Source organism: Coturnix japonica, chromosome 11 (genome assembly GCF_054131305.1).
Source record: "Coturnix japonica strain WE chromosome 11, WE-NBRP24, whole genome shotgun sequence".
Taxonomy (NCBI): domain Eukaryota; kingdom Metazoa; phylum Chordata; class Aves; order Galliformes; family Phasianidae; genus Coturnix; species Coturnix japonica.
The window spans coordinates 1,502,318-1,528,812 of NC_140673.1; the positions used below are offsets into that span (position 1 = coordinate 1,502,318).

General features: G+C 36.6%; 1 protein-coding gene across 18 annotated transcripts in view; it reads left to right on the forward strand.

Annotated features, from left to right (window-relative positions):
• Window positions 1-26,495, forward strand: part of SWT1 (SWT1 RNA endoribonuclease homolog) — a 39,737-nt gene that overhangs the window by 5,616 nt on the left and 7,626 nt on the right. For 2 of the 18 annotated variants that reach the window (XM_015869849.3, XM_015869850.3), the window contains exons 4-18: window positions 808-1,516; window positions 3,119-3,193; window positions 3,828-3,957; window positions 4,087-4,188; window positions 6,336-6,524; window positions 7,092-7,185; window positions 8,694-8,830; window positions 9,626-9,813; window positions 10,869-11,007; window positions 11,729-11,874; window positions 13,248-13,456; window positions 14,593-14,715; window positions 22,641-22,703; window positions 24,630-24,696; window positions 25,514-25,578. In XM_015869849.3, coding sequence (XP_015725335.1) covers window positions 808-1,516; window positions 3,119-3,193; window positions 3,828-3,957; window positions 4,087-4,188; window positions 6,336-6,524; window positions 7,092-7,185; window positions 8,694-8,830; window positions 9,626-9,813; window positions 10,869-11,007; window positions 11,729-11,874; window positions 13,248-13,456; window positions 14,593-14,715; window positions 22,641-22,703; window positions 24,630-24,696; window positions 25,514-25,578 — 2,436 coding nt within the window. Of the gene's footprint in view, window positions 1-807; window positions 1,517-3,118; window positions 3,194-3,827; window positions 3,958-4,086; window positions 4,189-6,335; window positions 6,525-7,091; window positions 7,186-8,693; window positions 8,831-9,625; window positions 9,814-10,868; window positions 11,008-11,728; window positions 11,875-13,247; window positions 13,457-14,592; window positions 14,716-15,575; window positions 15,613-22,562; window positions 22,704-24,629; window positions 24,697-25,513; window positions 25,579-26,495 lie in introns of those variants that run through there. The other 16 variants (XM_015869851.3, XM_085510808.1, XR_014932513.1 and 13 more) reach the window with 15 other exon arrangements.

Genomic DNA, 26,495 nt, shown 5'->3' on the forward strand with positions numbered 1-26,495 from the left:
GTGTAGCAAGTGTAAAAAGTAATTGAAAACTAATGTAGAGTAAGAATGTTCTTATGAGTCCTGAGATGGTAAAGCTTTGGATTGTTTCTTAATCATGGCAAAATCTTGTATACTTGTCAGGGCATTCAAGTTATCTGTTCTACAGGCATTTCTTAAATGCCTTCTGGTAGTACCAGTATAGGGCACGGGAGTAAATGTTGGGGGCATTTTAAACTTAGCATCTGATAAATTTAATGAATATTTTCTCTGCTTTTATAAGAAATAATTTCTTATGCAGTCATCATATTATGATTCCTGTAGAAGGTTTATATGTTTCCCTCAGTTGTTCCTTTTCCAGGTTCCTCAGTCAGTTTATCCTGTCCCATTTGAGGGCCATTAAGTGCTTGGCAATGTTTGACCAAGCCTAACTGCTGCATACTTGATCTTTAAGGTGATACACCTTACATATAATCAAAATGCTGTTAAAATTCATCAGTGTGATAAGATGGAAATAAACTGTAATAGGACATCTCTCCAAGTAGTAAAATACTGAAAAAGGTTTTTCTTATTTTGGTGATTTGAAATGACTCTACAGCCAAAGATTTACATACTGAAAGCCTTACAGCAAGCTGTCTTATTAGAGGATAGATGTTGCTACATGTTCACGTTCAAATATACATCAAAGTGGTACTTGTAAATACTTAGTTGTAACTGCCTAAATTTAAGGCAGTCATTTTTGGTTTTTTTGTTTTGGTTTGTTTTTTTCTTTTGTTGTATTATCTTAACTGAGATATATTACATGACTTTTTGTTTGTAAAATTTCTGTAGATTCAAAACAGAGAAAAGCAAACAAGAGAAGAAACAATACCGAAGTGCTAATACTGGTGCTGATGGACAATCCCAAGGAAAATCTCCAAATGGAAGCACAACCACAGCTAATTCTTTAATCGCATCTGAAAAGCGAAAGGGAATAGTTATACAATTTAAATCCAAAGAAGTTAAACATGGAAAAAGTACATGCACTGCTGATGTAGTGACAACTAGCAGGGAAAATCATACCATAGGTCCTTTTGATGGTACAGAAAGAAAAAGACTCTGTCATAGCTTTGCACTTCAGAGAGACAAGGTGGTGAAGAAAAAGAAGGTTGAACACTGTAAACTAAAAGTAAAAGCTGAACAAACTGTGTTGGGAAAACATAAGTCATCTATGTATAATTTATATGTACCTCTTAAAAAGGCAGAGAGATCTACAATTCAAAAAAAGCCACCTAGCACATCTACAGAGACTGTGTGTCGTGATAGACCTGTCACTAAGAAGTCAAATATATTATCTAGGACTTGTGAAGAAAAGTATAAAGGAGATAAGGAATTTTCTAAGAAAAATCACCATGCTAATAAGCATATGTCACACTGCTCAACTGAAACACCACAGCAATGGTGCTGTAGCAAATGGAAAAAACAGGAAGCTGATCAAGCTAGTTGTAATTCAGGGACTGAAAAAGGGGCCTTTGAAGCCACAGCATTATGTTTTAAGCAGGTAATGAGAACTCAGTTATTTTTATATTATGCAGATGTTTATTCTAGGTTAGTTTCTAAATGTCAGGTACTTTTCGTGTAAGTAGGTTGTCTTCTTGCAAGACTCAGGATCCTGTAGCCAACTAGATGAATTTTTCTGATCACACTGTAAATCATGTTAAAATGCTTATTTGCTCTGCTAAATGCTTAGTCAAACTAGAAAAATGAAGGTCTTGCATGGTAGGACTGAGTCTGTATGTAGGCTTTTGTAGCTTTTTCTTTCTTCCCGGGGTATGGAATACTTCAAATTAGGGGTAAGTCAACAGTTTTTTGAGCTGATGGGGTTGTGTGTACAAACTGAGAGAATGAATGCCCCTGCCAAATAGGTGCTTATTGCCAGCTAAGTGATGCCAGGAGAACTTGTCTGTGATCAGGTTCAGTCTTGAGTTCTGATTTGTATTCATTTTTGCACCTCTGTTTACATATCATCTTTATCTTGATTGTCCTTATTTATTTATTTACTTTGTTTAGCGTGCCTAGCATTAATTATTAGAGATTTCTGTACATTTTATGTTATTGTGATCATTTTGAATGTATGTAATTACATACAGAATCACAGAATTGTTGAGGTTGGAAGGCACCTTGAGATCAGCTTGTCTAAGTCCCTGCTAGAGGAGGTTGACCAGAACTGCATCCAATGGGCATCTCTAAGGACAGTGGTTCCATAGCCCTTCTGGACAACCTGTTCAAGCACCTTAACAGTTGGGAAAAAAAAAAGAAAAAAAAGTGTTTTTTTAAAGGAATTTTCTTTGTTTGAGTTTGTGCCTTTTGCTTCTTATCCTCTCTCTGGGATCCACTAAGATCTTGGTTCCATCTACTTTAAACTGTCCCATTAGGACATTAGATTTCCCTCAGTCTTCTCTTTCATAGCTAAACAATACCAGCTCTTTCGACCTCTCTCTCATACGACATGCCTCAGACCTTTAATAGTCTTGATGAACTTTTGTTCAATTCACTCTATTAATATTTTGATTTTTGTACCAGCGAGCCCAAATCAAGACACTGAATTAGTTTGGTTGCTAAAATGTGAGTGTAAACTCTAAAGGATTTTTTCAAAACAAATGAAGAAAAGCCATTAAAATAATCAGATACTTCAGTAATACTTTTAAGTGGTTGTCAAAAGAAAACTTATTTCAAAGAGTTCACAGTTACAAACCCACAGAAGTTGAGAAAAAAACCTTACTGTGTTAACTGCTATATTTATTTTAAAAGAAAGCCAGTAAGGCCTTTTGAAATCATATAGATACTTTATCATAGATATTGAGAATGTTTTTTTACCTGTTAATTTCGGTGTTTTCTAAAAACAGCTTTTTTAAAAAAGACTGTTTTATGTTCTGTTTCTGTTAGTATTTGTTTCTTTTGAGTTCTCACTCACATCTTGCTCCTACCAAGTAAGAGAGAATATAAAATCTACCCAAAAGTTAAGTAAACACATAATATTAGAGAGCTTTATTCTGACTCTTGACAGGAGTAAAAAAAACGTTGAGTCTTTTTCCTCAGTCTTACTTGATATTCTGTGGTGTTGGTATGTTTTTGGTTTGTTTTTTTTTAATTCTTCCTACAGAGCTTTTCATCCCCTCAAAGCAAGGCAGTCTTTCCATCGCCTGAAGGCTGTGAGTACCTAAAAGGAGACCAAGAGGTTGGTAATGCTTTCGTTTAACTCTTCTTAGTTGGAATTAACAATTCATGGCATTGAGGTTGTGTAGTTAGCAATTCCATGACCTTTCCTAGTATTCTGCATTGCTGGTCTGCAATTGGTATGATCTAGATATGTGGAATCTTTTTTTCAAATACTAACTAAACTTGCTGAAGTAGTAACCGGAACTTTTTGAGATAAGAAGATTGCCTTCTTTTTACTGTCTGCAGCACAAGGGGCCTTCGTGCTTGCTTGCATACTCTAGCTACCTCATTTTCCAATCTCTTATGTTCCAGTAGGAGGAGGAACTTTTTATTTTGAGAAATGTCTGGCAGGTTACTTGCAGACTATGCAGCAAAAAAGGAAGAAAAGTTTTGGATGCTAGCAGAAAGGTTTCTCAAAGCAAAGATTTCTTGGCTGTATTTTGGATGTCTTTTTGTGGACTTCTTATACTGGAGGTTAAGCGAAAGATACTCATAGCTTTACACTTTCTGTACCAATTTAATTTTTTTTTTATATCTTTCAGTTTTAGTCAATTAAGCAAGGTAATTAATGCAAAAGTAATTTTTTTAAAACAATTTGAAACTGATTTCTTATACATAATTGATTTCAGAAGTGCACATATCTCTTATTGTAGATGCAGATAGTTGAGGATTTGCATGTTGCTCGTATTGAAAAGAGGATGGCCCAATCTGTAGTACAGACCTGTGGAGAACTTACGAGTATGGAAATAGATCTTCCAGAACAGGATTTAAATATTTCTGCTGGTATGTTGTGATCTTGTGTTTTTTGGCGGTACAAGCATCTGGTTATTAAAATCATTTAGTGGCCTGAGTAGAGAGTACACAACTGATTTTCTTAGATTAATAACTATGTTATTATTCTTTTTGCCCCAGGGACTTCTTCTTCCAATCTGAACATATTAGTGGTGATTGATACAAATATAATGATTAGTCACCTTGAGTTTATCAAGTCCCTAAAATCTGAGGATATACCAGGTATGTGAATAAAAGGTGATCCACAAGAATTTTTGGAAAAAGCAGATGTAAGAATATCAGGCTATATGAAACAAACAAACAACACTAAAAAAGCCATCTGATCTTAAAAGGACAGTAGGTTTCACATGAGCCAGGAAACTCCTGCTTACTACACTGGTTCTGTGAACCCAAGTAGGCTTCTTAAGAAAAGTTCAGATATTAAGTAAAACCTACTATGCTTATACCTATGCCCTTAAATTCTCTGTACGTATGTCTCAAAGAATCATAGAATGACTTGGAAAAAACATTAAAGCCCATCCAGTTCCACTCCCACTGCTGTGAGCTGGTTCACCAGATCAGATGCTCAGGGACCCTTCCAACCCAGTCTTGAATGCCTCCAGGGATGGGGTAGTCACAGCTTCTCTGTGCAGCCTGTGAAAGGCGTCACTGCCCTCTGAATAAAGAATTTCCCCCTAAAATCAAACCTAAATCTCCCCTCTTTTAGTTTAAAATCACTCCCCCTTGTCCTGTCACTGTCTGTAAAAAGTTGGTCTCCCTCCCATAACTCCCCTCATGTACTGGATGGTCACAGTGAAGGGTCCCTGGAGTCTCTCTTCTCCAGGCTGAACAGGCCCAGCAACTCTCCTGTCCTTCTGTCACAGGAGAGGAACTCCATCCCTCCGAGCAACTTTGTGGTGGTCCTCTGGTCTCACACCAACATCTCTGTGTCTTTCCTGAGTTGGGGGCCTTGGACCTGAATGAAGTACTCTGGTTGGACCTCTGAAGAGTAGGGTAAAGGGGGTCAGTTGCTTTCTGTCTCGCTCCTGGCCACCCCTCTTTTGTTGCAGCCCAGGATGTAATTCACATGCAAGCTGCATGTCCTGCGCTCATGTCAAACTTTTTGTCTACCAGAACCCACAAGTCTTCATCAGGGTTGCTCTCAGTGAATTCTTCTCCCTGTCTGTACACGCAACTGGGATTGCCTTGACTCAAGTGTGGTTCCTTGTACTGACTTATGAACCTCATAAGGTTCACATGAGCCCACTTCTCAGTTTGTCTGGGTCTCTTTGAATGGCATCCTTCTGTCTTATCAGTTGAGCCACTCAGTTTAGTGTCATCTGTGAAGTTGCTGAGGGTGCATTTAATCTCACTGTCAAGGTCATTGATAAGGATATTTCAAGAGTATACATTGAAACATTTAGTCCATTACTAGTGGTAATGATGATTTACTGTTAGAAGAATTAGGATTGGGCTTATTAGTTGTTGTTAGACATATTTGGAAACTATAAGAGTAATCGTGGTGGTTTGATTTGTTTAGATAATGAATACAGGTATTCCAGCAATGTGGAAAATAACATTAATAAGAGCCCAAGTAATTTTCAAGAATGTGTCAGAATGTCTATTTGTCAGTATAGGAATTGTGTTGTGTAAACTGGGAACTGCTACCTCAAATGCATTATTTAAATTTTGCAGCTCCCAATTTCTGGTGTTGCACCAGATCAATTATGCAAAATGTTCAGAAGATTGCAGATTACCTGTTTACTACAAAGCATATGGATGCTAGTGGATATCTTAAAAATTGCATTTTTACCATGTAGAATAGGATGGCCGATAATTGAAGTATTTGTCTTGGGTGGACCAAGAAAGCAGTTATGAAATCTCTGAGTTACCATATATTCCACTTATAATATTTATAATGTATTCAATTTATAATGCATTTGTGATAGTTCTGAAGTTCAAACCATACTTAGATACAAATGAAACCACAGTCCAATAGCCATTCTTCTTGTTCCTTGCTTAAGAATGTTAATTGGCAATTAACACAACCACTGCTCCTTTCATTTAATGGTTTGTTTTGCACAGTGACTGCTGTTGTTCCTCCAGTATTTTCGGTCCATTTTTTTCAGCTGCTGTTACCTTGCTCTGAAGTATTGCAGTGAGTGTGTGACAGGATGTTGGTCACTATAAATGTTTTCTAATATTGCTACTCACTGCTGTCAATATATTTTCTTAATTTAAAAAAAAAAAAAAAAGAAAAAGAAAAAAAAGAAAAAAGTATGAGCTTATATAAAGTGTTTGAAATAAAATTTAACTGTGGGATTTTAATTGCCCTTACAAAATGTATTTTTTTTTTTTTTTTTTTTTTTTTTCCTTTTTTTTCATTCTAGGGGTTGGCAAACTTGCCTTGATAATTCCCTGGGTTGTTTTACAAGAGTTGGATAACTTGAAGAAGGGGAAAATGTTACTGCATGTTAGACAGAAAGCTATTCCTGCAGTCCAGTTCATCTACACGTGTCTCAAAAATCAAGATTCAAAATTGTGGGGGCAATCCATGCAACTTGCTTCACAAAAAATGTGTAAGACATGCAATCATTTTGGTTTTGGGTACTTAATCCTTGTATGAACTTTAGCACTAAATTTGTAGTTTAATATGGTCTTCAATCTGACTTTGCAGTTTGCTAATTAAAACATGCTAATTGTTTACAAGAGTCTTCAGTGCATATCCTGTGGCTATAGTATGCAGATGTTCACTATTGTTTTATTGGTTATTTCTCACTTAAAACTGCATCTATTAAGTTGCTCAGTGGATAATTACTTAATGAAAATTCATCTGGTTATTTTTTTTTCTTTTAATCTACAAGCTAAAGTTTTGTTATATGCTTTTGGTTTTGAGTCCGTTGTCATAGAATCTAACATACTTAGAAGTTCATGCAGGGCTCACTGAAAGTTCTCTGCCAAAATGGTGGTGTTCTTGAGAGGAGTAGTAGGAGTAGTAGAATTCAAAGCTTAGATTTATACTTTGAATACGCTTCTCTGTCCTTGTCTGAGTTCTGCATTTAGAAATAGTACTGTGACTGCAATGAAGTATTTCTTATGCGTAGTCGATTCTGAACACATCAGCACTATTTTAACTAAATTTGCAGATGGCCTGAGTGATGAAAACAATGATGATCGTGTTTTACAATGTTGTCTGCAGTACCAGAGCCTCTTTCCTCAAGCTGTTGTTATACTGTGCACGTGAGTTTCTGTGTGTTTCTAGGTCTCTTATGAGATTTTAGGTAGTTTGGTGCCAAGTACAGCATTTCAAATCATATTTTAAAATGAAGTGCTGCTACTGAAATAATCTTTTGAGGAGCAGTTACTCCCTTAGAAGCTGTTGTAGAATAGTACAGTAAAACACAAAGATTGTAGCAGTAATTGCCTTCAACTGCACTAGGCCTGAAGTAAAGTTTATTCAACTTTAAAACTTGGAAGAATAACTTCCACAAGTTCTACTCCAATTTGTAACAAATATATTGGAATTATGAGATTAAAAATGTATTTTTATTAATGACTGAGATACAGATAGCTGCCCAGGTGGGTTTGCCGTTGTTTGTGGAGGGTGATAAACAGCATTGCAATTAATCTTAGAAAGAGAGAAGAGGGAGACAGATTGACTTCTGTGCTTGCTCTGTGATGGTAACAGTTTTTTAAAAGACTAATATTCCTAGACCATAAACAGTTTGGTATGTTTCAGGACATAAAGTTGATTACCTAAGTATCAGTTGGTTTGTGTAAGTTGATGTGTTAGACTGGGTTGATGATGAAAACAGTATTTCATAGAATCATGGAATGGTTTGGGTTGGAAGGGACCTTTAAGACCATCTTGTTCCAGCCCCCTGCTATAGGCAGGGATGCCTCCCACCAGACCAGATTGCTCACAGTCCTCTTATATCCTGGCCTTGAATGCCTCCAGGGAGAGGGCATTCATAACCTCGCTAGGCAACATATTCCAGTGTCTCACCACCCCCATAATAAAGAATTTATTCCTAAAACCTAGTCTAAGTCTATTCTCTTCCAGTTTGAAGCCATTTTCCCTCATTTTGTTGCTACACACACTTGTAAAAAGTCCCTCCCCAGCTTTCCTGTTAGGCCCCTTCAGGTACTGGAAGGCTACTATAAGATCCCCTCCGAGCCTTCTCCAGGCTGAGGAGTGCCAGCTCTCTCAACTTTTAGATTTCTCTGAGTAAAGAACAGAAGGTGTTGCTGGTGTCCACAAAGTGCTTTTCATCTGAAAATGCCTCTATCAGTATGAGCAATGGGAATTTGTGAGAGAGTACTAGAGCCCAAGTTTGTAGTAGTTCTGCTATAGTATATGTGCCTCAGGGTGGTATCTATGAACATAATTCAGCCAGCAGAAAGATATAAATGTGGAAAACAAGGCTATGTTATATCAATCTGATAAGATATGAATGTCTTGAAATCATAGTCTTGTTTGCATTCTAAAATCATAGCAGCTGAGCATTAATACTGCAGTACTTATGGTCTTGATTTTCTTAAAGCAGGCTTTTTCTGAGTAGCTAGTTTGGTTAATTTTCTGCTTTATTTTAACTGATTTTAATCTCTTAAGAAGGTATACTTTGTTATATACTGAAGCTTACAAAATAAGCTTACGAGATTCAAATCTTTCAGTGCTTAATTCATAATGTATTACTTAATATGAAGTACTGTCGGTTTTATGTCAAAAATGAATTCTCTTTTCCTAGAGATGACAAAAATTTATGCAATAAAGCCATTGTGTGTGAGATCAAGGCACTCTGTAAAGTGGATTTGGTTACAGCTCTACTGAACCTGAATGTAAACAAGCATCAGAACTGCCTTGAACTGCAGCAGTTGAAATGTGGTAAGTTTGTTTAATGTGTGTGTAAACATAGACTGGCTTTTGAGACTTAGTAATCAGTGTAGGAGAGGGAAAATAGTTACTATAGCCTCAATTTTTATAGGGTTTGAATCCTCGGTACTGCTGTTTTGTTTTGGATAAGTTTTCTGTTTTCAAAGGTAAACAGCTCCCTGAAAGTCTGAGACCTTTATTAAAACATCTGTCTCTTACGATGTGAGGAAATTCACATGATACATTTTCTTTTTACAGAAAAACAAAACAAAATGCAGCATGAATTACCTTTGTTCATAGTCATTTATACTATGTCGTATGTTATAGGACTGGAAACCAGCGTTTCCAGTTGAACCACTTTGGGTCCTATTCTTGCTTAGTTGTAAAACCTTGTATACTGAGGACATACTTTTACATTTTCTATTATTAGCTTCATGTGCATCCCAAACAGTATGGCTAGATTCTTGGGTTACTTGTTAATGTTTCAAAAGATGCAAATAAAGCCAGAAGTGATCTTCTCATACTTGCTAATAACCCCACTGCCTGTATATAATCTAAGATATTTAATAAAAAATAAGTGGAGTTTGATATCACAAATGAACAGTACTCTGGGGAAATTAGATTTTTCTTGTTTAGTTGCTCATAAATAAAAACTATCCATAGTACAAGTGATTACATGTACCTTATCTGCTTTGTAACATAAAATGCATTCTGTTTTTTATTTACGGGAACAAGTGATTTGTGCACTATATTTGCTTCTATAGAAGCTGTTGCAATTAGTACCTTTTATTCCCATTGTCTTTACAGACACAGAATTCCAGGAAACGAAAGGAAGTGATGTTCATCTTACTTTCCAGAAAACAGAAAGAGCTGGTACTCATCTTACTTCCCAATTTCTGAATATAATTCCAGATCTTGAAAGGAATCTAGGAGAAGCTTTATCTTGTATTTTGGAGACTGAAATGAAAATTGCATTTGGAAACCTATGGATGGAGGTAATTTCATATGTCCCCTTTTTTTGTATTTCAAGTATTAACAGGTTTAATCCTTCCATGATTTCAGTACCTGTGCTAAACTAAACAGCTAAGTCATGTAATTTATTAACATAACAGTTTGCTTAACATGGATGTTTGATTTTAGAATTTCATTTTATAACAAGGTTATTTTATTTGACCAGTAATTCCTGCAGTAATAATGATGTGGTAGTAGAAATTCTGGCTATGTGGCTATGCAGTGTGAATTTTCCAAACTCTTTGTATTAATTTCATTACACTTAGACTTTTCTAAGTGTGGTTAAATCTCTGCATTATAAAATATATCCTTCAATAAAATATTAAATTACTTTTATATAATTTATATTATATATAATATTTTATGCAATGTTACACTTGTTGAAAGCATTTGTCTCCCATCAGAGTGTTTTGATATACCATGTGAATATAATTATTCACACATTACATTGCAGATACAGAATTATAGGGATGTTAACCTCCAAGCACTCACTTTTTCAAAAATACTGTCAGCATAAAATAAGTACTCGGGTGCAACATATTTTCAAACTATTCTCTCTCTCTCTCCATATATGTATATTTATATATGTGTGTGTATGTATATATGTATATATATACATATATATATACAAATTAATTGTAATATAATAGACACAGCTATGAAAAGTCTGTTTATTCTTTTTAATAGTTGCAGATAATCAACAGCGTATTTACAGTTGTTCTGGCTTTTGTACATATGTAATGCATTAAGAGATTACTCAAGGGTGTTTTGAGTATTTGAGAAAAGGAGAATAAAAAATGATGCAAATGTTGAAAGGTTATTATTGCACACTGGATACTTCTTCATGGATGTTTTTGCCTATCCAATGATGTTGCTTAATCAAAATTTTTAAATAGATAACTTTGTTCAGTTTGTTAAATATGAGTATAACTTTATTTCTGAGAAATCATTGGAATTCTGATTCAGCAAGTACAAATAATGTTATTGAAGAATAGGGCTGGACATATTTGTTTGACTTTTGAGATGTGTTATCTTTCAGATACTATATTTGAAACCACCATGGACATTAGCAAACTTACTACAGTGTTACAAAAAACATTGGGTGGCTGTTTTTGGTTATGTTGTGCCAAGGAGCTTACTTGCAACTGTTGAATTTATCTATAATCACTTTTGTACAGGTGAGAATCTCTAAGAAAGTTAATTTTCAGTTAAAGAAGTAGAGTCTTGGCTGGGCACTTACTCTATGTGATTAAATAGTAACCAAAATCAATGGAAAAACATTTTAAAGAATGTTTATAGTAATGGTCACAGAAATCTTTTGACTATTTTTAAGAAGCAGATAATCTTCCTTTTGTTTCCCTCTGTGTTTTATCATAGAATCACCAAGGTTGGAAAAGACCTAAAAGATCATCCAGTCCAACCGTTCACCTATTACCAATAGCTCCCACTAAACCATGTCCCTCAACACAACATCCAGTCGTTCCTTGTTGCCAAATCATCTGCATTTGATAAATAATTTGTGGAGGAGTAAAGTGTACTTATTTAGTATAAGTATATTTATTTAGTGTATGTATTTAGTGTTTAAGAACTGGAGTTTAACAGATACAGACCCTCTGGGATATTGCTGTTCCATAGTATTATGTTAGATATACCACTTGAGCCTCTTGCCAGATTATGGATAGTTGGGAAGACTTAGTTAAGATGCAGAAGTCTTAGCCCTACACCCAGTTGTTTGTATTTCTCTTGAGGCTGCTTTATCTGATGTTTCTGAAACATTTTTCAAGGCCTTATATGCACCTTAGTAAATTCAGGTATTTGAGTATTAAACTTGCCTCCTAAGACTAACAGTGCTTAACTTCTAATTATTTTTCAATTTCCATGTTAATTTCTAAATGTCAGGTAAGGCACTAGACACCACAACAGCTGTTATCTTGCTTCAGGAAACCAAGAAATTATTGCATGCTTTCAGTCTGAGGTCTGACTATGATGGAGTATTGCCCCGGGCTTTTGAGGAAGTGAATAAGCTATACCAAACATTTACAGAGGTAAGAGGTGTTTTATTATTAATTCTCCTAATCTGTTCTTGAAGTTACTCTGTGTTTGTATTATAAACTTGGCTTACATTTTTAAATTATTCACAGAATTTTAAAAAAATATTGCAGAAAACATTGCTAGGTTGTTGTCTAGATTAATAAACACCCAAATTTAACTTCTATTTTCTTGTAGCAAATATGTATCACTACATGTATGCTTGGTAGACTTTTTTTTCTAATATAAGTGTGTTAGTATTTGGAATGTGACTCAAAAACATTACCTAGTTGCCTCCAGGAAAAGCAACTTAGTTTTATATTGCATTTGTAACTGTTATAAATGGCCTTAGGGATTAAAGTTAAGGATATACATTTTATACTTATCCTGTATTATTATTCCTTTATCATTTCATCTTTCTTTGTCTCAGTAGCTGTATTCCTGTAGTCCTACATATGTAGAAAGGACTTTTTTTTATACCATGTACTTTGTGGTAGTAGAGATTGTTCTGATACCTTTTGTGCTCTGAAAAGTATGCAGTTCATCTCTGAGTACTGTGGAAGAAATTCCAGTGTCTTGGTTTGTGATGATTGTTAGTTCTAAGTGTAATGGCGTAAAAATGGAATAGTGACCCTGGGTGAGGGTCACTGGGGAGGGGAGATCTTTTTTCACATGGAAAAAGAGTACAGGTCAGAATACCTGTAAAAAGTTATTTTAACTTTTGGAAAAGGCTGAAAGAGAAAGGAAGAAGATGATGATCAAGGAGGGGAAGGATGATCCAGTATCTTGTGCTTGCAAGTTTTGGTTCTCTGCTGCACTCTTAAATTCTGTGCGTTGCAGTTAACCACTATTCTGTGATCAGTGCCACATTAAGGAGCCTTTCTGTCTGAAAACTTGTTTCCTCCTGACCTTATCTGACTTTTGACTTCACAAGGGAATGTCATTTTACAGACTTGTTTGTGTCACATCAGTTTAACCTGGATATATTTCCTGTGTTAATTTGCTGCTGATATATGAGTACTTTATGCTATTCCAGAGGAGTGTGCCATCATCCATGGGAGGCAGAGCAGAGTTGTCTTTCCATGTGCAAGTAAGAGAGCGCTGTAGTTTATTTTAACTTATCTGTGAAGCCTTGATGTAGGATTTAACCTTTGCTTCAGTTTCCTGGTCTACAATTATAGAAGAAAGCCTTGGTAAAAGGCTGAGAGGTGCGTTAGACACAGAGACTATAAGGACTGTTAAAATTTGAAAAGATATGCCTTGCTTTTTTGAGCATCACCTTAACAACAAGAACAACAACAAAGGCAACCTAAAGCAGATAAAAGTTTTCAAGTTTCCTTAAGTTAGGAAATTAAATGCATTCAGTATTTGCTTGCTAAACTTTTATAAGGTAAAGTCAGACAGTGAGCAGAATTTATCTGAAGACATCACGGTTCTTTCAAAAAGTTCTCCATGCGAAAGGATGGAAGCAACAATACCAAATCTTCAAAACTGTGAAGAGAAAAGGATACCTGCAACCATACAGGTTGCTCAAGAAAACAGGCACCAGGAGATCTGGTCAGTCCTTGAAGGTGTATGGAATAAGATGAATTTGTACAGGTATGGTGTACTAAAGAAATTTTGAAGTTAAATGTAACTTCACATGATTTCCATTCAAAAATACCATAGGAACTGCTTGGTTTTTCTCATTTTAGAGAAGAAGTTATTAGTAATTAATTGAGATTTATGAAAGCATCACACAACTTGTCAGTTGTGAAGTGAGGAGCAAAAGAATTGTTATATAGATGCAGTCACTGATTTGTATAGCCTGCTGTTCCTTTTCCTGATTGTGTTTAGAATGAGTAACTTATGAGAATAGTGTTGAAGATCTCATAAGATGCACAAGTGGGAGACATCCATGAAAACTTAATCTTTTCCCATAAAAAGAGGCATTAAGCTCTATGTTTTCCTTTGGTGATTTCCTTTTCAAACCCCACAGAAGGGTACTAGCCTATGCAAAAGCTGGGGTTTTTTTGTTTGTTTGTTTGTTTTAATTATTTTTTAAATCTTAGTTGATTGGAAATAGTTTTCCTTTTAAGCAAATTTCTTCAACTTAAAGGTGAAGTGCACAAATGCAGAGTCTGCTTATTAATTTCATTTCTCATGTAAACTCAAAATTGCATGAAAGAAAAGCCCCTCCATGTAGAAGTTTTGCCACTGTTTTTGTTATTTTTGAACACTGTTTGAAAAATCATTGAAACACTATGCATGTTATTTTAAATAATCTGAATATATACTGTGGAGTTTATTCTTCATGAGTGCAATGCAGCTTGTGGTCCCATTGCAACCGCTGAAGGAAAGGTGTCAATCCTGTTCTATTAAATATGGAAAACAAAGAAGCTTGAAGAAGTACATAGAAAGCAATTTACTTTGCTCCTTCAGCCTAAACATCCTCTTCTGGGAGGTTTGCTGAGTTCTTCTCAAGTTACATTGAAGAGATGTTTTCATTGTCAAGTAAAGTTTAATGATAAATCTGTTTAAGTAAAAGTCAGAGAGTTGCCAAGAAAATTTTAAGCAGAGAAGTAGGACATAGTTGTCTTAGTATTTATTCTTAGGCTACTTTACCTGACATGGTTATAGTATATATTGACATTTGGTCTTGTTTTATTAATAATAGTCAAAATGCAGTGCATACAAATGACAATGATTTTTATTAACTATTTTTCTTTGTTTCATCCTTGTTTTTGTAATACTAGGCTTGAAATTTTCCAGAAGTTAGAGTCCAACACAGTAATTGCAAAGTCTTCATTTCAAGAGGCTTTTTCAGGACTGCAAAAACTCTTAGCAGCTGTGAATTACATTCTTGAAGGAATTTGTAGGTAAGAATTTCAGCTAGCCATAAGATCTAGTGAGAATAAGGCATGTAGTTGTAAAAGTCACTTAACTGTTGGTGCCAAACTAGAAGTTAAATGTGCATGCTTAGTTTCATAATTTTCAGTAACATCTCATTATTACATTTATCTAGAGCAATTTATTGGTAACGAAAGAATAATTAACTCTTGGTAGACAACCAGATTTCTTGTAGTGGATTTTTTCTTTTATGACTTGGAACTTGTTTTCCAGTATTTTGATGACAAGCCACTGGGAATTGCTTATAGTGTTACAGCAACTGTGACATGCTTAAATGCTGCATTAGCTCTGATGGCAAGAGCTGAGAGTAATTTAGAACATTCAAACATGAGGCCTGCTAGAATTTAGTATATTTCTAATGTTGAAATGGGATTTTGAGATTTCATTGTTACTTAATACTAGAGTATTCTTAATGAGTCAAAACCTGCAGTGATAATCAGCTGAACTCTGTTTTGGCAGGATAGTTTTCCCCTCTCTGTTCCTTCTTCCTCCCTTTTTTTTTTTTTTTTTTTCCTTCTTGGCAGGATAGTTTTCCCTCTCTGTTTCTTCTTCCTCCTTTTTTTTTTTTTTTTTTTCCTTTTTTTTTTTTCTTTCCTTTTTTTTGTGTGTGTGCATGTGCTGAATAATAAATATGGAGCTGCAGGAGGATTAAGGTATTTCTCGTGCATTCTTCACATAGTCCTCATTTCATAGCAGTTTAGTCACCAGCAGGAACAGCTACAGAAGAATGCTTTAAGTTCTCTTGACTCTTCTGTTCTCTCCATTTCCTGTGTATATACTGTAAAGGGTGTTTATAAGAACTGATTTGTAATTGTGATTGAAGTTACAGATGCTGCAGTGAGCATCCTTAAGCTGTGAATCAGAGAGGCTGGAAATAGTTTTCTCAAATCATACGTCTCACTTCTCATGCTTTTTTTGCATGCTGCCAATGCAAGTAGGTCAGAAGACTATCAAATTGCATCCAAGCAATTGGTACGTCAACAATCTACCTTTTAAGTAAGCACTGATGTATACTTATCTGTTGTAGATAACACCTTTGCTAGGAATCATCCAAAAAGCATTTTTTTTTTAAGAAGTTTTTTTTTTTTTTTTAATCTGTTCTTAAATTATGGAGTAGTGAACTTCTGAACTAACTTTCATTATCAGTGCTTAGCAGTGCTCTTTACAGTGTTCCTGTAAGATGTTAATTATCACATCATGACTGTCTGGAGTGGAAGTACAGTTATCTCCTTTTTATAGTGTGCAGTCTGAGCTTTTCTGCACTTAGTCTGTAGCAAAGATGTAGAGCTTTGTCACTTGGTACTTGAGATCTTCTTTCTCAGAAATTGCAAGAGTATTTATTTTTTCTTTCCCCTCCAATTAAAATGATGATAGAATCATGCAGATATTTGCTTTCCTTTTCACCATGTGAGAAGTTTGTTGCCTTTTTGTTTTTAATTATGGCCAAAAGAATATTTCTTTAATTAAAATCTTTCAGTAAAATACGCATTCTGCAAGTCTGAAACGAGCATTGAGGTACAAGCATACAAAGTATGAAGTAGTGTATTCACGTAAACATGAGGCCTAAGTAGAAAGTCTGAGATTGTCTGTACAATACAGCAATATGGAACAAAACTATTCTGAGAAATATTTAGATTCCTTGAAAGATAAAGTGTCTACATGTTATAAAAGTGGAAACAGGAAAATACATGTAGATATTTGAGTTAGAGAAGCTTGGTGGTAATAAGTTTATTTTTGTTTCTGATGTTTGCAGTAGTACACACATTTCTGATTAGATGTTAGTAGAGTCAGTGTTTGTTTTTCTCTTAAGAAATTGTCTTAGTAGCACATCTTACTCCTAAACTTACTTCTTTTCAGACCTGTCCTAATATTCTTGCAAGAAACCCTTTGGTATCAATTTGTGTGTGTGGTGGATGAGATTTAATGTGAACTTCATGCTTTGAGACCATTATTTTTGTATTACATACATGTTTTTAACACTTAGTTGTTTGGTTGTTGTTTTTTTTTTCTTTTACTGGAAGTGACCTATCTTCTATATTTCCCATTGGGGAAGAACTCTTTAAAATAATAAGATCTGTAATTATGTCAAAGAAATCTCTTTTTCAGAAAATGTGCATTTTGATTAGAAAAATACTTGAGGCAAACATGATTTAGGTCCTTTAACTTTGTTGAAATGAGGAATCTATTTTTTATTCCACATGATTACACTGAGACTCAGTAATGTTTATGAAGTAATTTTAAATAATCTTTTTCTTTTCTACTACTGTACACTTATTAATTCTGTAAATAAAAGTAGTTTTCTTTAAATGTTTCAATTTTGAAAAGCTTGCTCTGAGTTTGTTCTGTAGAGTTGCAGTAGGTGGCGTAGTGGGGCAAGAAATTCAGAAGGCGTACATTGCATAATCTGTTTTAATCTTTGAGTTTTCTGAGTAGGTTTTCCAGTAAGAGTCGGAAGCTGTGCTTTTAGGTCATGGTAGTTACATATATATTTATAACAGAATATCAAAACAAAAATTCTGAAGCTTGTGAAAGTGAGGCGGTTCATTTTACCCGAATTGCTCAGCCCTTCTAATACTGCACTTAATGTGTATTTCTTTCTTTCTTTTTCTTTTTTTTTTTCTTTAATAGTACCTTACAATGATTGGTGCAATTACAGAAAATGAAGCAAATGGAGAAAAAGTAGTGAAAAAGTTTTAACTTGAGAATTTGGAGGCAGTACAGATTTAGTGATAAATCATGGTAGCTTCTATTCCTTGCTATCTGAAAAAAATAAGAAAAAAACTTTTGTGAATGTTTGGAATGTTTAAAAATAAGTTGTGTTGAAAGTGCAAACGCATTAGGAGTTCATGTTTTGTGATTGTTAAAAACAGTTAGAAAAGCACAGTCACTCTTCTTGTGATAAGTAACTATAAACCCAACTGGGAGTTGGGTTTGTTCAGCCTAGAGAAGAGAAGGTTGCGGGGTGACCTCATTGCAGCCTTTCAATACCTGAAGGGAACTTACTCCCAGGAGGGGAGTAAACTCTTCGAAAGGGCTGACAATAGCAGGACTAGGGGAAATGGTTTTAAGTTGAAGGAGGGAAGATTTAGGTTGGATGTTAGGGGGAAGTTCTTTACTAGGAGAGTGGTTAGGTCCTGGAACAGGCTGCCCAGGGAGGTTGTGGATGCCCCGTCCTTGGAGGTGTTCAAGACCAGGTTGGACAGGGCTCTGGGCAACCTGATCTAGTAAAGGTGTATGTTTGGTGGCCCTGCTAGGCAGGGGGGTTGGAACTACATGATCCTTGAGGTCCCTTCCAACCTGGGTCATTCTGTGATTCTGCGACACTACTATGCCTATCCAGACCTCCTGACTTGAACATGCTTGTGACAAATACAGATATTATAAAAAAAACAAACAAGCAGCTAGAAAGGGAATAGCTCTGTGCATCTTACCCTGCCTTTGAGACTTTCCTGCAATACAGATTTTTATCTTTGTTTCTTCCTATAATTACATTAACAGCAGAATAGAAATTACATGGCAATGTGCTGCATGTCATAAGTGTTGGACAGTACTTCAGCATTACAATGAAGGCAATAACTAGTATGGCTAGCATCTGTATGTAACCTGTCTCCATGTAAACAAAACATTACTTAGTAGCTTTCTCTCAAATGTAGCGGATCCTGGAAGCTCTTGTTGTATCAGTAACTTCTTGAGACTTACTACTTAAAAAGTGAATGTGAAATGGCTCCCTTCCACTTCAGGTCTCTATCTGAGGGGCATCATACGTGCTCACGTGTGTTATATGGATTAACAACAAATAAAGACTATTAAATCTCCAAAGTTTGTATGTCTACTTGTGAAGCCATGAAACGTTTGTTAGGTGTGCAGCAGTAACAAAAATCAGCACCTCATCTATTGCTCTCAGCATTGTTGGAGATTACCTGAGTGTTTTTCTGGATGTTTCAAAGCAAATGTACTAAGTTATTTATAAAATGACAAAGGCAGGAAGAGTAGGAATAAAAATCTGTTGGCATCCTGTTGTGGTTTGGCACAAAGAAAAGCACATACTTCCCTCACACGGTTATGGTTTGCCTCGTACTTTGCATACTCTTGTCTCTCTCGTTTTGTTTGATTTGGTTACGTGGTAAATTCCCATTCTTCCTCAGATTGTTTTCTCTCTGTTGAAGCTGTCTGCATGCTATCTGCCCTTCCCCCTTTCCCAGAGCATGTGGCCTGGGGCCGGCCAGGTCGCTTGACAAAACTCTTCCTCTTTTTTTCTTCTCGGGGCCTGTGCTGCCATGTCATGGACTTACATCTAGGGATAACCCCGTTTAGGGTTAGGAATAAACCTTCATTTATTCCAAAGCAGTGGTATAGGTTTGTAAGTCATTTCATATAAATAAAATATATAAATCATTTTTAATTGCATTGGGTAGTATTTCTGCATGTTTTCAGTTCTGGTTTATGCTTGTGTTGTGTACTGTGTGGTAATTGTGTTAGATATTATTTGGAACCAGCTTACAGGGGGGCCTGTTGTGGATCCTGATCCTTGAAATATTTTCTTAGTTTTCAAGTAGTTCTTTGAGGCAACAGAAGAATTTATGCGACTCAGGGTTTCCAAGTTTGTGCCAAGTTTTCAATCACTTTTAAAAGTTTTTCCGATGATTCCACTGGAAGATACTTAGGCCCTTCATGTCTGGAGAGTAGAAAAGTTTAAGTGTTTATCATAGATAATCAGTTCTTTGGGAATTTTGTTCTAAGAAATGCAGAACAAGTCACAAGAAAAGGCTGCTGGGGGTGTGTGTACTGGAAAATACATATGTATTGAAGCTGTATCACTTCCCTCCTCTTTATGCATTGAGGATATGTTTAACTTATCGCCTGTTAAACTCAAAGTGTGTGCCAGTAGAAGATTGGAAGTGCTTGCAGCTTGTTATGACTAGTCTTCTGAAATATCGTTTTATTTCTTACTGATCTTCCCCTTAACATACTGATTGGAATACTAGAAACAGACAGCTTTCTTAACCTTTTGAAGGCTTTATCAGCAGCGTTTAAGGGTGTCTGAAGGTGTTTATGTAAACCAGCAGTGTCACTTGACTGAATGTAACTTCTGATTCGAGGGTCTGGATGCCTCATTAGGGAATTTTACATGGAACCTTACTGCTTTTGTGGTTTCTGACCAAGTTGCATTTAGATATGAAATGCTTTTCAACATCAGAAGTGTGTTTACTCTTCTGTGAATTTTTGTAGATCTTTCTGGTTGGCTGGTGTTATTTTTAAGCGGTACGTTAAAAAAAAATAGTTTGCTCATATGCCAACTTCAGAAATGCTCACAAAAAATGGCTTACAGCAAATACTTTTAGACACAGTGTTCCGGTGTTTATGCTATTACAATGTAAGGTATGCAAATATCTGTTACATACTTCAGTAAGTAACCTGAAGTTACTTAAGTAACTTCAGTACCTAAGAGGAATTTCTAATATGTTTACTTGTTTGGAAAGCACTGGTTTATTAATTTCTCATCTAAACCGTTTTAATTTTAAAGTATAATTTTTTAGAGATCTTTTCAGTAATGTGGTAAAGTGTTGCTGTATCTGATCTTATCTCTGAGTTGGATGTTTTGCAGTTAACTAACATAAAAACAGTCCTGTTGATTTAAAAACAATTGAGCAGATGCAGAGAAACTGTTTCCTTGACCTTTCTTGAGGAATTGAAATGTCTTGTTCTTGATCACTACTTAGGAAATTTAGAAAATTCTTTCTTTACTGAGACTGCTAAGATATCTAGTTATTTTCATCAGAATGTCTCTGTGTTAACTACTTTCAGTCTTTCCCCTTTTGCTGTCTCCTTTTAGAAGTAAAACAGATAGAAAATCCCAGTTAAAAAAATACTGCACTTACCTAGCACTAGCTGTTTGTTGTTTTTGTTATTATCAATAATTTATGAGAAACCAAAACATTCTTGATGAATAAAGGAAAGCTGTTAAATTTCTTATTGTCCCTTATGTTAGCAGTGTAATGAGGAATTGCCAAGTTACCAAAATTTTAGGTGGCACAGAAGTTTTGTTTTTCCATTTGTCATTCCTTTTTGCTTTTCCAATCTAATGGCATTGAAGTTAACCAAAGCCTTAATGGGTCAAGCCAGGCATGTCCCATTGGTTGACTGTATGTGGATTAGCCCAGCCCCTACTGCAGCTGCTCCTTGCCTTGCGCCATCATGTCAGCGGCTCTTCCCACCAAGTAGCACCCTGGCCCTGGGCAGGCACCCGTTGCTCAGCAGTGACCAAACATCAGTGTGCAGTTTCCACTGTCTTAACTGAATCAAGGGCATTGGGAGGGTGTAGTCGAGCGCTAACTCAAGTCATGGCAAACAATTTCATGTGTTTTGATACATTAGCTAAAGATGGTCCTGTGAACAGTGAAGAATATGCAGCCTTGCTTTCTGTTTTTGTTTGTTTTAGGAATTTGAGATTTCAAGAGTGCCAAAAATAATCATTTAAAAAATATATTTGTGACTCCATTTTCAGTTGGTGTAAAAATATTACTTGCCAGTTTTCAAATGCAGTGTATGGAGTAGCAGTCAGATATTCAGATCTGATCATATCTCTCTACTAGACTGTTGTGGTTTAACCTGGACGTAGCTAAGCACCACGCAGTCATTTGCTCATTTCTCCCATTTCTAGTGGAATGGAGAAGAGAATTGGGGGGAAAATAAAAATAGAACTTGTGGATTGAGATAAAACTAAAGAGAAAAGGAACAGGGTAATAGTTATGAATGTATATTAATAGTGATGCACATGCAATTGCTCACCACCCACAGACCAATGCCCAACTAGCCCCTAGTGAGTGAAAGAAAGAACTACCAGCCCCCTCAAAACCCTTTCCACATATGTCATACGATATGGAATATCCCTCTGGCCAGTAGTCAGGCATCCTAATTTGTCCCATTCCAGCACTCTGTTAGTATGAGATAAGAAACTGGAACAGTCTTGGCTCGATGCTGCACTGCTTAGCAGTAACTATAGACATCAGTGGGGTTTTTTTTCCTAAAACCAAAATATATCGTCATACCAGGCACTGTGAAGAAAAAAATTCTGTCCCAGCTGAACCTACAACATAGACTTCCATAAGACCACTCTTAACAGAGAAAAATATCCCGCAGTTCACTGTCACACGTGATTTATGTCATCACTTTTTGGTAGCATGTGTTCATCAAAATTTCAGACAAACACCTTGAGAACCTACTGACAATGGCAACCCCTTCCAGTCAACCAGACTGATGCGTTAGTTTCACAAAAACAATGTAAAATAGCCCACATGTTCTATGGGCTCTCTTTTTATATATTCTTTTATTAAAGCATAAAAATACATTATGCTATAAACATTTACTGTACTATATATCTTAAATGCTGCCCAGGGCAATTCCTCTTCACTCACGGTAGCTTAGGTAAGGCAAAAGGTTGGATATCCATGTTCAAAAGTTTACTTTTCTACAATGAAGTTGCTTACCCTCATGGCTGAGTTCTGGGGCTCATCAGGCAGGTTACCACCATCAGACAGCTTCGTCAGCTGAACAGCACAGGCCACCGTTCAGGTCCCTGGTAGAAGAACATTTGGAGTGACAAGCCAAGCTGCAGGAAATTGGCTGAATTTTGAAAGCAACTGCCACACATACTGCTATGGCTTTGTGTCTGTATGCCTTACATATTATTGCCCATGATTTCAGTGTTTGTGAGTGGCTGGCAGGCTGACATGCTTTCCCTGCCCGGTTACGTTTTTCTTATGCTCTTGAAGTAAATTTTCCAGTCCTTTCCAAATAGACTTTGCTTTATTCCCAGGCCAAGTGTGCAGTCCTGTCGTGAGCTGTTTCCTGTCCATTCTTGATATCATACTTAAGTGTGCATTTGTCCTGACAGCTGCCTGCTGCCAGTATGGAAACACACATCTCAAGTGGGGAGGAAAGCCCTGTTGCTTCTGAGGTACAAATTGTTAAGTCTGGTTCTCTCCTTCCTTTCCTCTGCTCCAAAAGCAATAGTTAGATCCCACTTTGTAGCTGGCATCCATTTGGCGTTTAGTATTTTTGTGTAGGATGCTCTTCTGTACCTCATTTATTCAGAAAGCTGCACAGGCCCATACTACAGCTTGATGCCAGGACAAATTGCGTTTTAATTGAGTTCCAACCTTGCCAACACTTAATTCAGAACAGAGAGTTTGGAGTAATTAAATGTTGCAGCGTGTGACAGAGGGCCATTTGTAGTTTGGTTCTTCACAGATAGGGAAGGCAAAGGGTGTCCATGGGTTTGCTTCTGAAGTACTTTTGATGTAATGCTGGGAGAGAAGCAGCAGCTGTGGTTAAATAGGTGCAGAGTAAATGTGTATGAAAATGTCCAGATTTTCAAATGTACATCTCTTATAAAGTTTCTGTTTTCCATACCATGGCAGCTACCAGAGATGGAAGGAATGTGAAGGGATTTAAAACAGCATCTGTAGTGTAAAATCCCTGCCCATGTGTTCCAAGCCTGGAGCTTGTATTCTAGCTGCTGTTTATTTGAAAACAGCAATAGGCATATGAATGTTGACCTGTTAAGGATTTGTGGGGGAAGTTTATTTGTAGGCTCTTCTCTCACCAAATTGTTTTCTGAATATCATGTATTGTAATGTTTGATCCTTAAAACAATTGCCTTTCATTTGAAGATATTGTAGAGCTTTGAGCCAAATGTTAGGCCTCTTCTTATGTGTTATAAGTGCAGGAGGAACTATTGTGACACTCCAGACTACCTCTATAAAGTCCAATGCAGGATTTAACATTGTTATTTATTTGCTTATTAACGCGCTTTGCTTGGATTTTTTCAGAGTGCTAGGAACATGGCTGGCTTGTATATCCTGCTGGGGCTTGGGGACGTGCAGTGAATGGAGCCGATGCTGTGAGCAGCTTGCTTGTATATGTTGGCACCAGTACCAAAATAAGCATGCTCTCACACCTGGCGTCCTCACATGGGGTTGGTAGGAGTGGTATGGATTGCCTGTTCAGAGCCTGCAGTATGTGTTCTGTGAAACCCTTGTTGGGGCTGAAGCATACTAATTGATGTCAGGATTCAGGGATTTAAACAGATAGATCATTGGCTTTCTCTGATAACCACTGAATGCTGCCTGCAGCGTTGGGGACCAGGAAAGTAAAGAGTTTCCCAGATAATTTCTTTTAAACTTAAATAATTTTCTTAATTTATTTACTCCGAATCTAACATAAGGCAAAATTTTATCAGGATTTCCTAATAAATGCTGTGTCATGTAACGTATAGGGTAGTATAAGAATTTTGTGGGTTTTTTGCTATGAATACAAAGGTAGTTAGGAAGGAAAAGTATTTTTGGGGGAGAATTCCTTCTCTGTTGGATCATTTTTGGCTCCTTGTGGAAGAAGGCATACGTCCTCATGGTGTGGCAGAGGGCAGCTCTCCCTGCAGTGTGCATGCAAGGACTGGGCTCTGTTCAGGACCCTGGTGCTGTCCTGTGCATTCTGTGCCTGCATAAAACATCAGGTACCAGGTTCTTCAGAAAAATACCTCCCCAGCTGTCACATCATAGTTTCACTTCTCAATATTGGGTTGAACAGGTTATTCTTAGAAGCAGCAAAAATGGGATGTAAAATGTAAAATTTGTGTTGTGCATCAAAATACTGGAGAGAATGAGTCATGAGAATGTGCATCAAAATACTGGAGATAATGAGCATTAGCTAGAGAAATGGAAAGGGGTGAGTGGGAGGAAAAAATCTTCAAAAATTAGAGTTTATTTTTTGTTTAAAGAAACTTAATTTTTTTTTATGAAGCATATCTGATTGTTGTTTTTTAATTATTTCATGGATTCCTTTGGCAAATACTTTAAAAAACCAAAACTTTTTTCTTTTTCAGAGTTCTGGCCCCAAACAGTAGTTTCCAAGATATTTGGACACTGTATAACTTCCTCATAAGCAATGAGGTATGAAGTTTTCTTTGCCATTTTGTCAGGTACACTCCTATTGCAGTTCATTTTAGTTTAAAGTAGTTATGAGGTTAGGTCTCTGAACAGTTCATTTCTATTAAGCTGGAATTTTGAAGATTAGCTGTTATTTACAAGATATTAGACCCAAGATGCATGTTTGGTCAAAGCCTAGAAAAAATATTAGTATCTGTACCAGTACTTGAGTTGCCTCTGTGACTTTTGGAGAGCTCATTTGTTATGAATATTTCATAAGAAAAGTATCCAAGCTGAAGTCACCAAAACACCCTGACCTAATAAGCATTTTTAGAAGATAGAATGTTCTACTGTAGAGAGTATAGGCATATTATAAAATATTTTTAATTTTTTTAAAAGGAAATGAATAAGTGTTTGCAGTAGGATAGATGTGCTTTTTTCACTGAACACAAATATATTTCAGATTTTCAGTCCTCTCCCATAGAGGAAATTACTGTTTTTTCAGGTATGTATAGAATGATTGTATTCATAGTATTAAAGTGAGTCAGAACTTATTTTGGTTGCTATAGAATTATAGAGAGATGGAAGATGTGTGATTTTGAAGAAATTGTTAGAAAACAGAGCTGGGGTAGTATTTGTCAGTGACATTGTATGGGGTCATAATAATTAGTGTTCATTGATTTTTATGCTACATAATGTGACTTTTTTACTTTTATGTGTGGTCTCAGCTGGAGAACCTGTTACGTAATACAGTAGCAATATGTGTTAAACCAGCTGCGTAATTTAATTGGTGTGCAGTACTTGGTAAATTACTGTGGTAATTCTTTGTTCTTTGTTTTAGATAAATAACAGTATCAAATTTACTGCTGAGGAGCTGTATGAGTGTGTTTCACAAGAGTTATACAGGTAAGGCAGTTATTGATCACATCAAATGGGTTCTGAGACAGTGTTTCAGCATGTACTGTGTGAACCAGAGTGCAATAAGAGAACTTGTTCTTTTAAATGAAATTGCTACTGTGGGAAGGGGATAAAGGGGATGAATGGTGAGAATTTTGTGATAGGCCGTTTGACCAGAGTGGGTTAGGGCAGAATGGGGCTTAAGAGTCCAGCAAACAGCACCGGCACAGTGCTGTTCAGCTGTTTGACATGAAATGAGTTGTTGATTCTGCTTTCCTGTACTGGTTTTGCAGTGGACAGGGCCAGTGTAGTCAGCATCACAGAATCACAGAATTACCCAGGTTGGAAGGGACCTCAAGGATCATGTAGTTCCAACCCCCCTGCCTAGCAGGGCCACCAAACATACACATTTACTAGATCAGGTTGCCCAGGGCCCTGTCCAACCTGGTCTTGAACACCTCCAAGGATGGGGCATCCACAACCTCACTGGGCAGCCTGTTCCAGGACCTAACCACCCTTCTAGTAAAGAACTTTCCCCTAACATCCAACCTAAATCTTCCCTCCTTCAACTTAAAACCATTTCCCCTAGTCCTGCTATTATCAGCCCTTTCAAAGAGTTTACTCCCCTCCTGGGAGTAAGTTCCCTTCAGGTATTGAAAGGCTGCAATGAGGTCACCTCGCAACCTTCTCTTCTCCAGGCTGAACAAACCCAACTCCCTCAGCCTGTCCTCATAGGGGAGGTGCTCCAGCCCCCTGATCATCTTTGTGGCCCTCCTCTGGACCCTTTCCAAAATCTCCATATCTTTTTTGTACTGAGGGCTCCACACCTGGACACAGTACTCCAGATGGGGCCTCACAAGAGCAGAGTAGAGAGGGACAATCACCTCCCTATCCCTGCTGACCACCCCTCTCCTGATGGAGCCCAG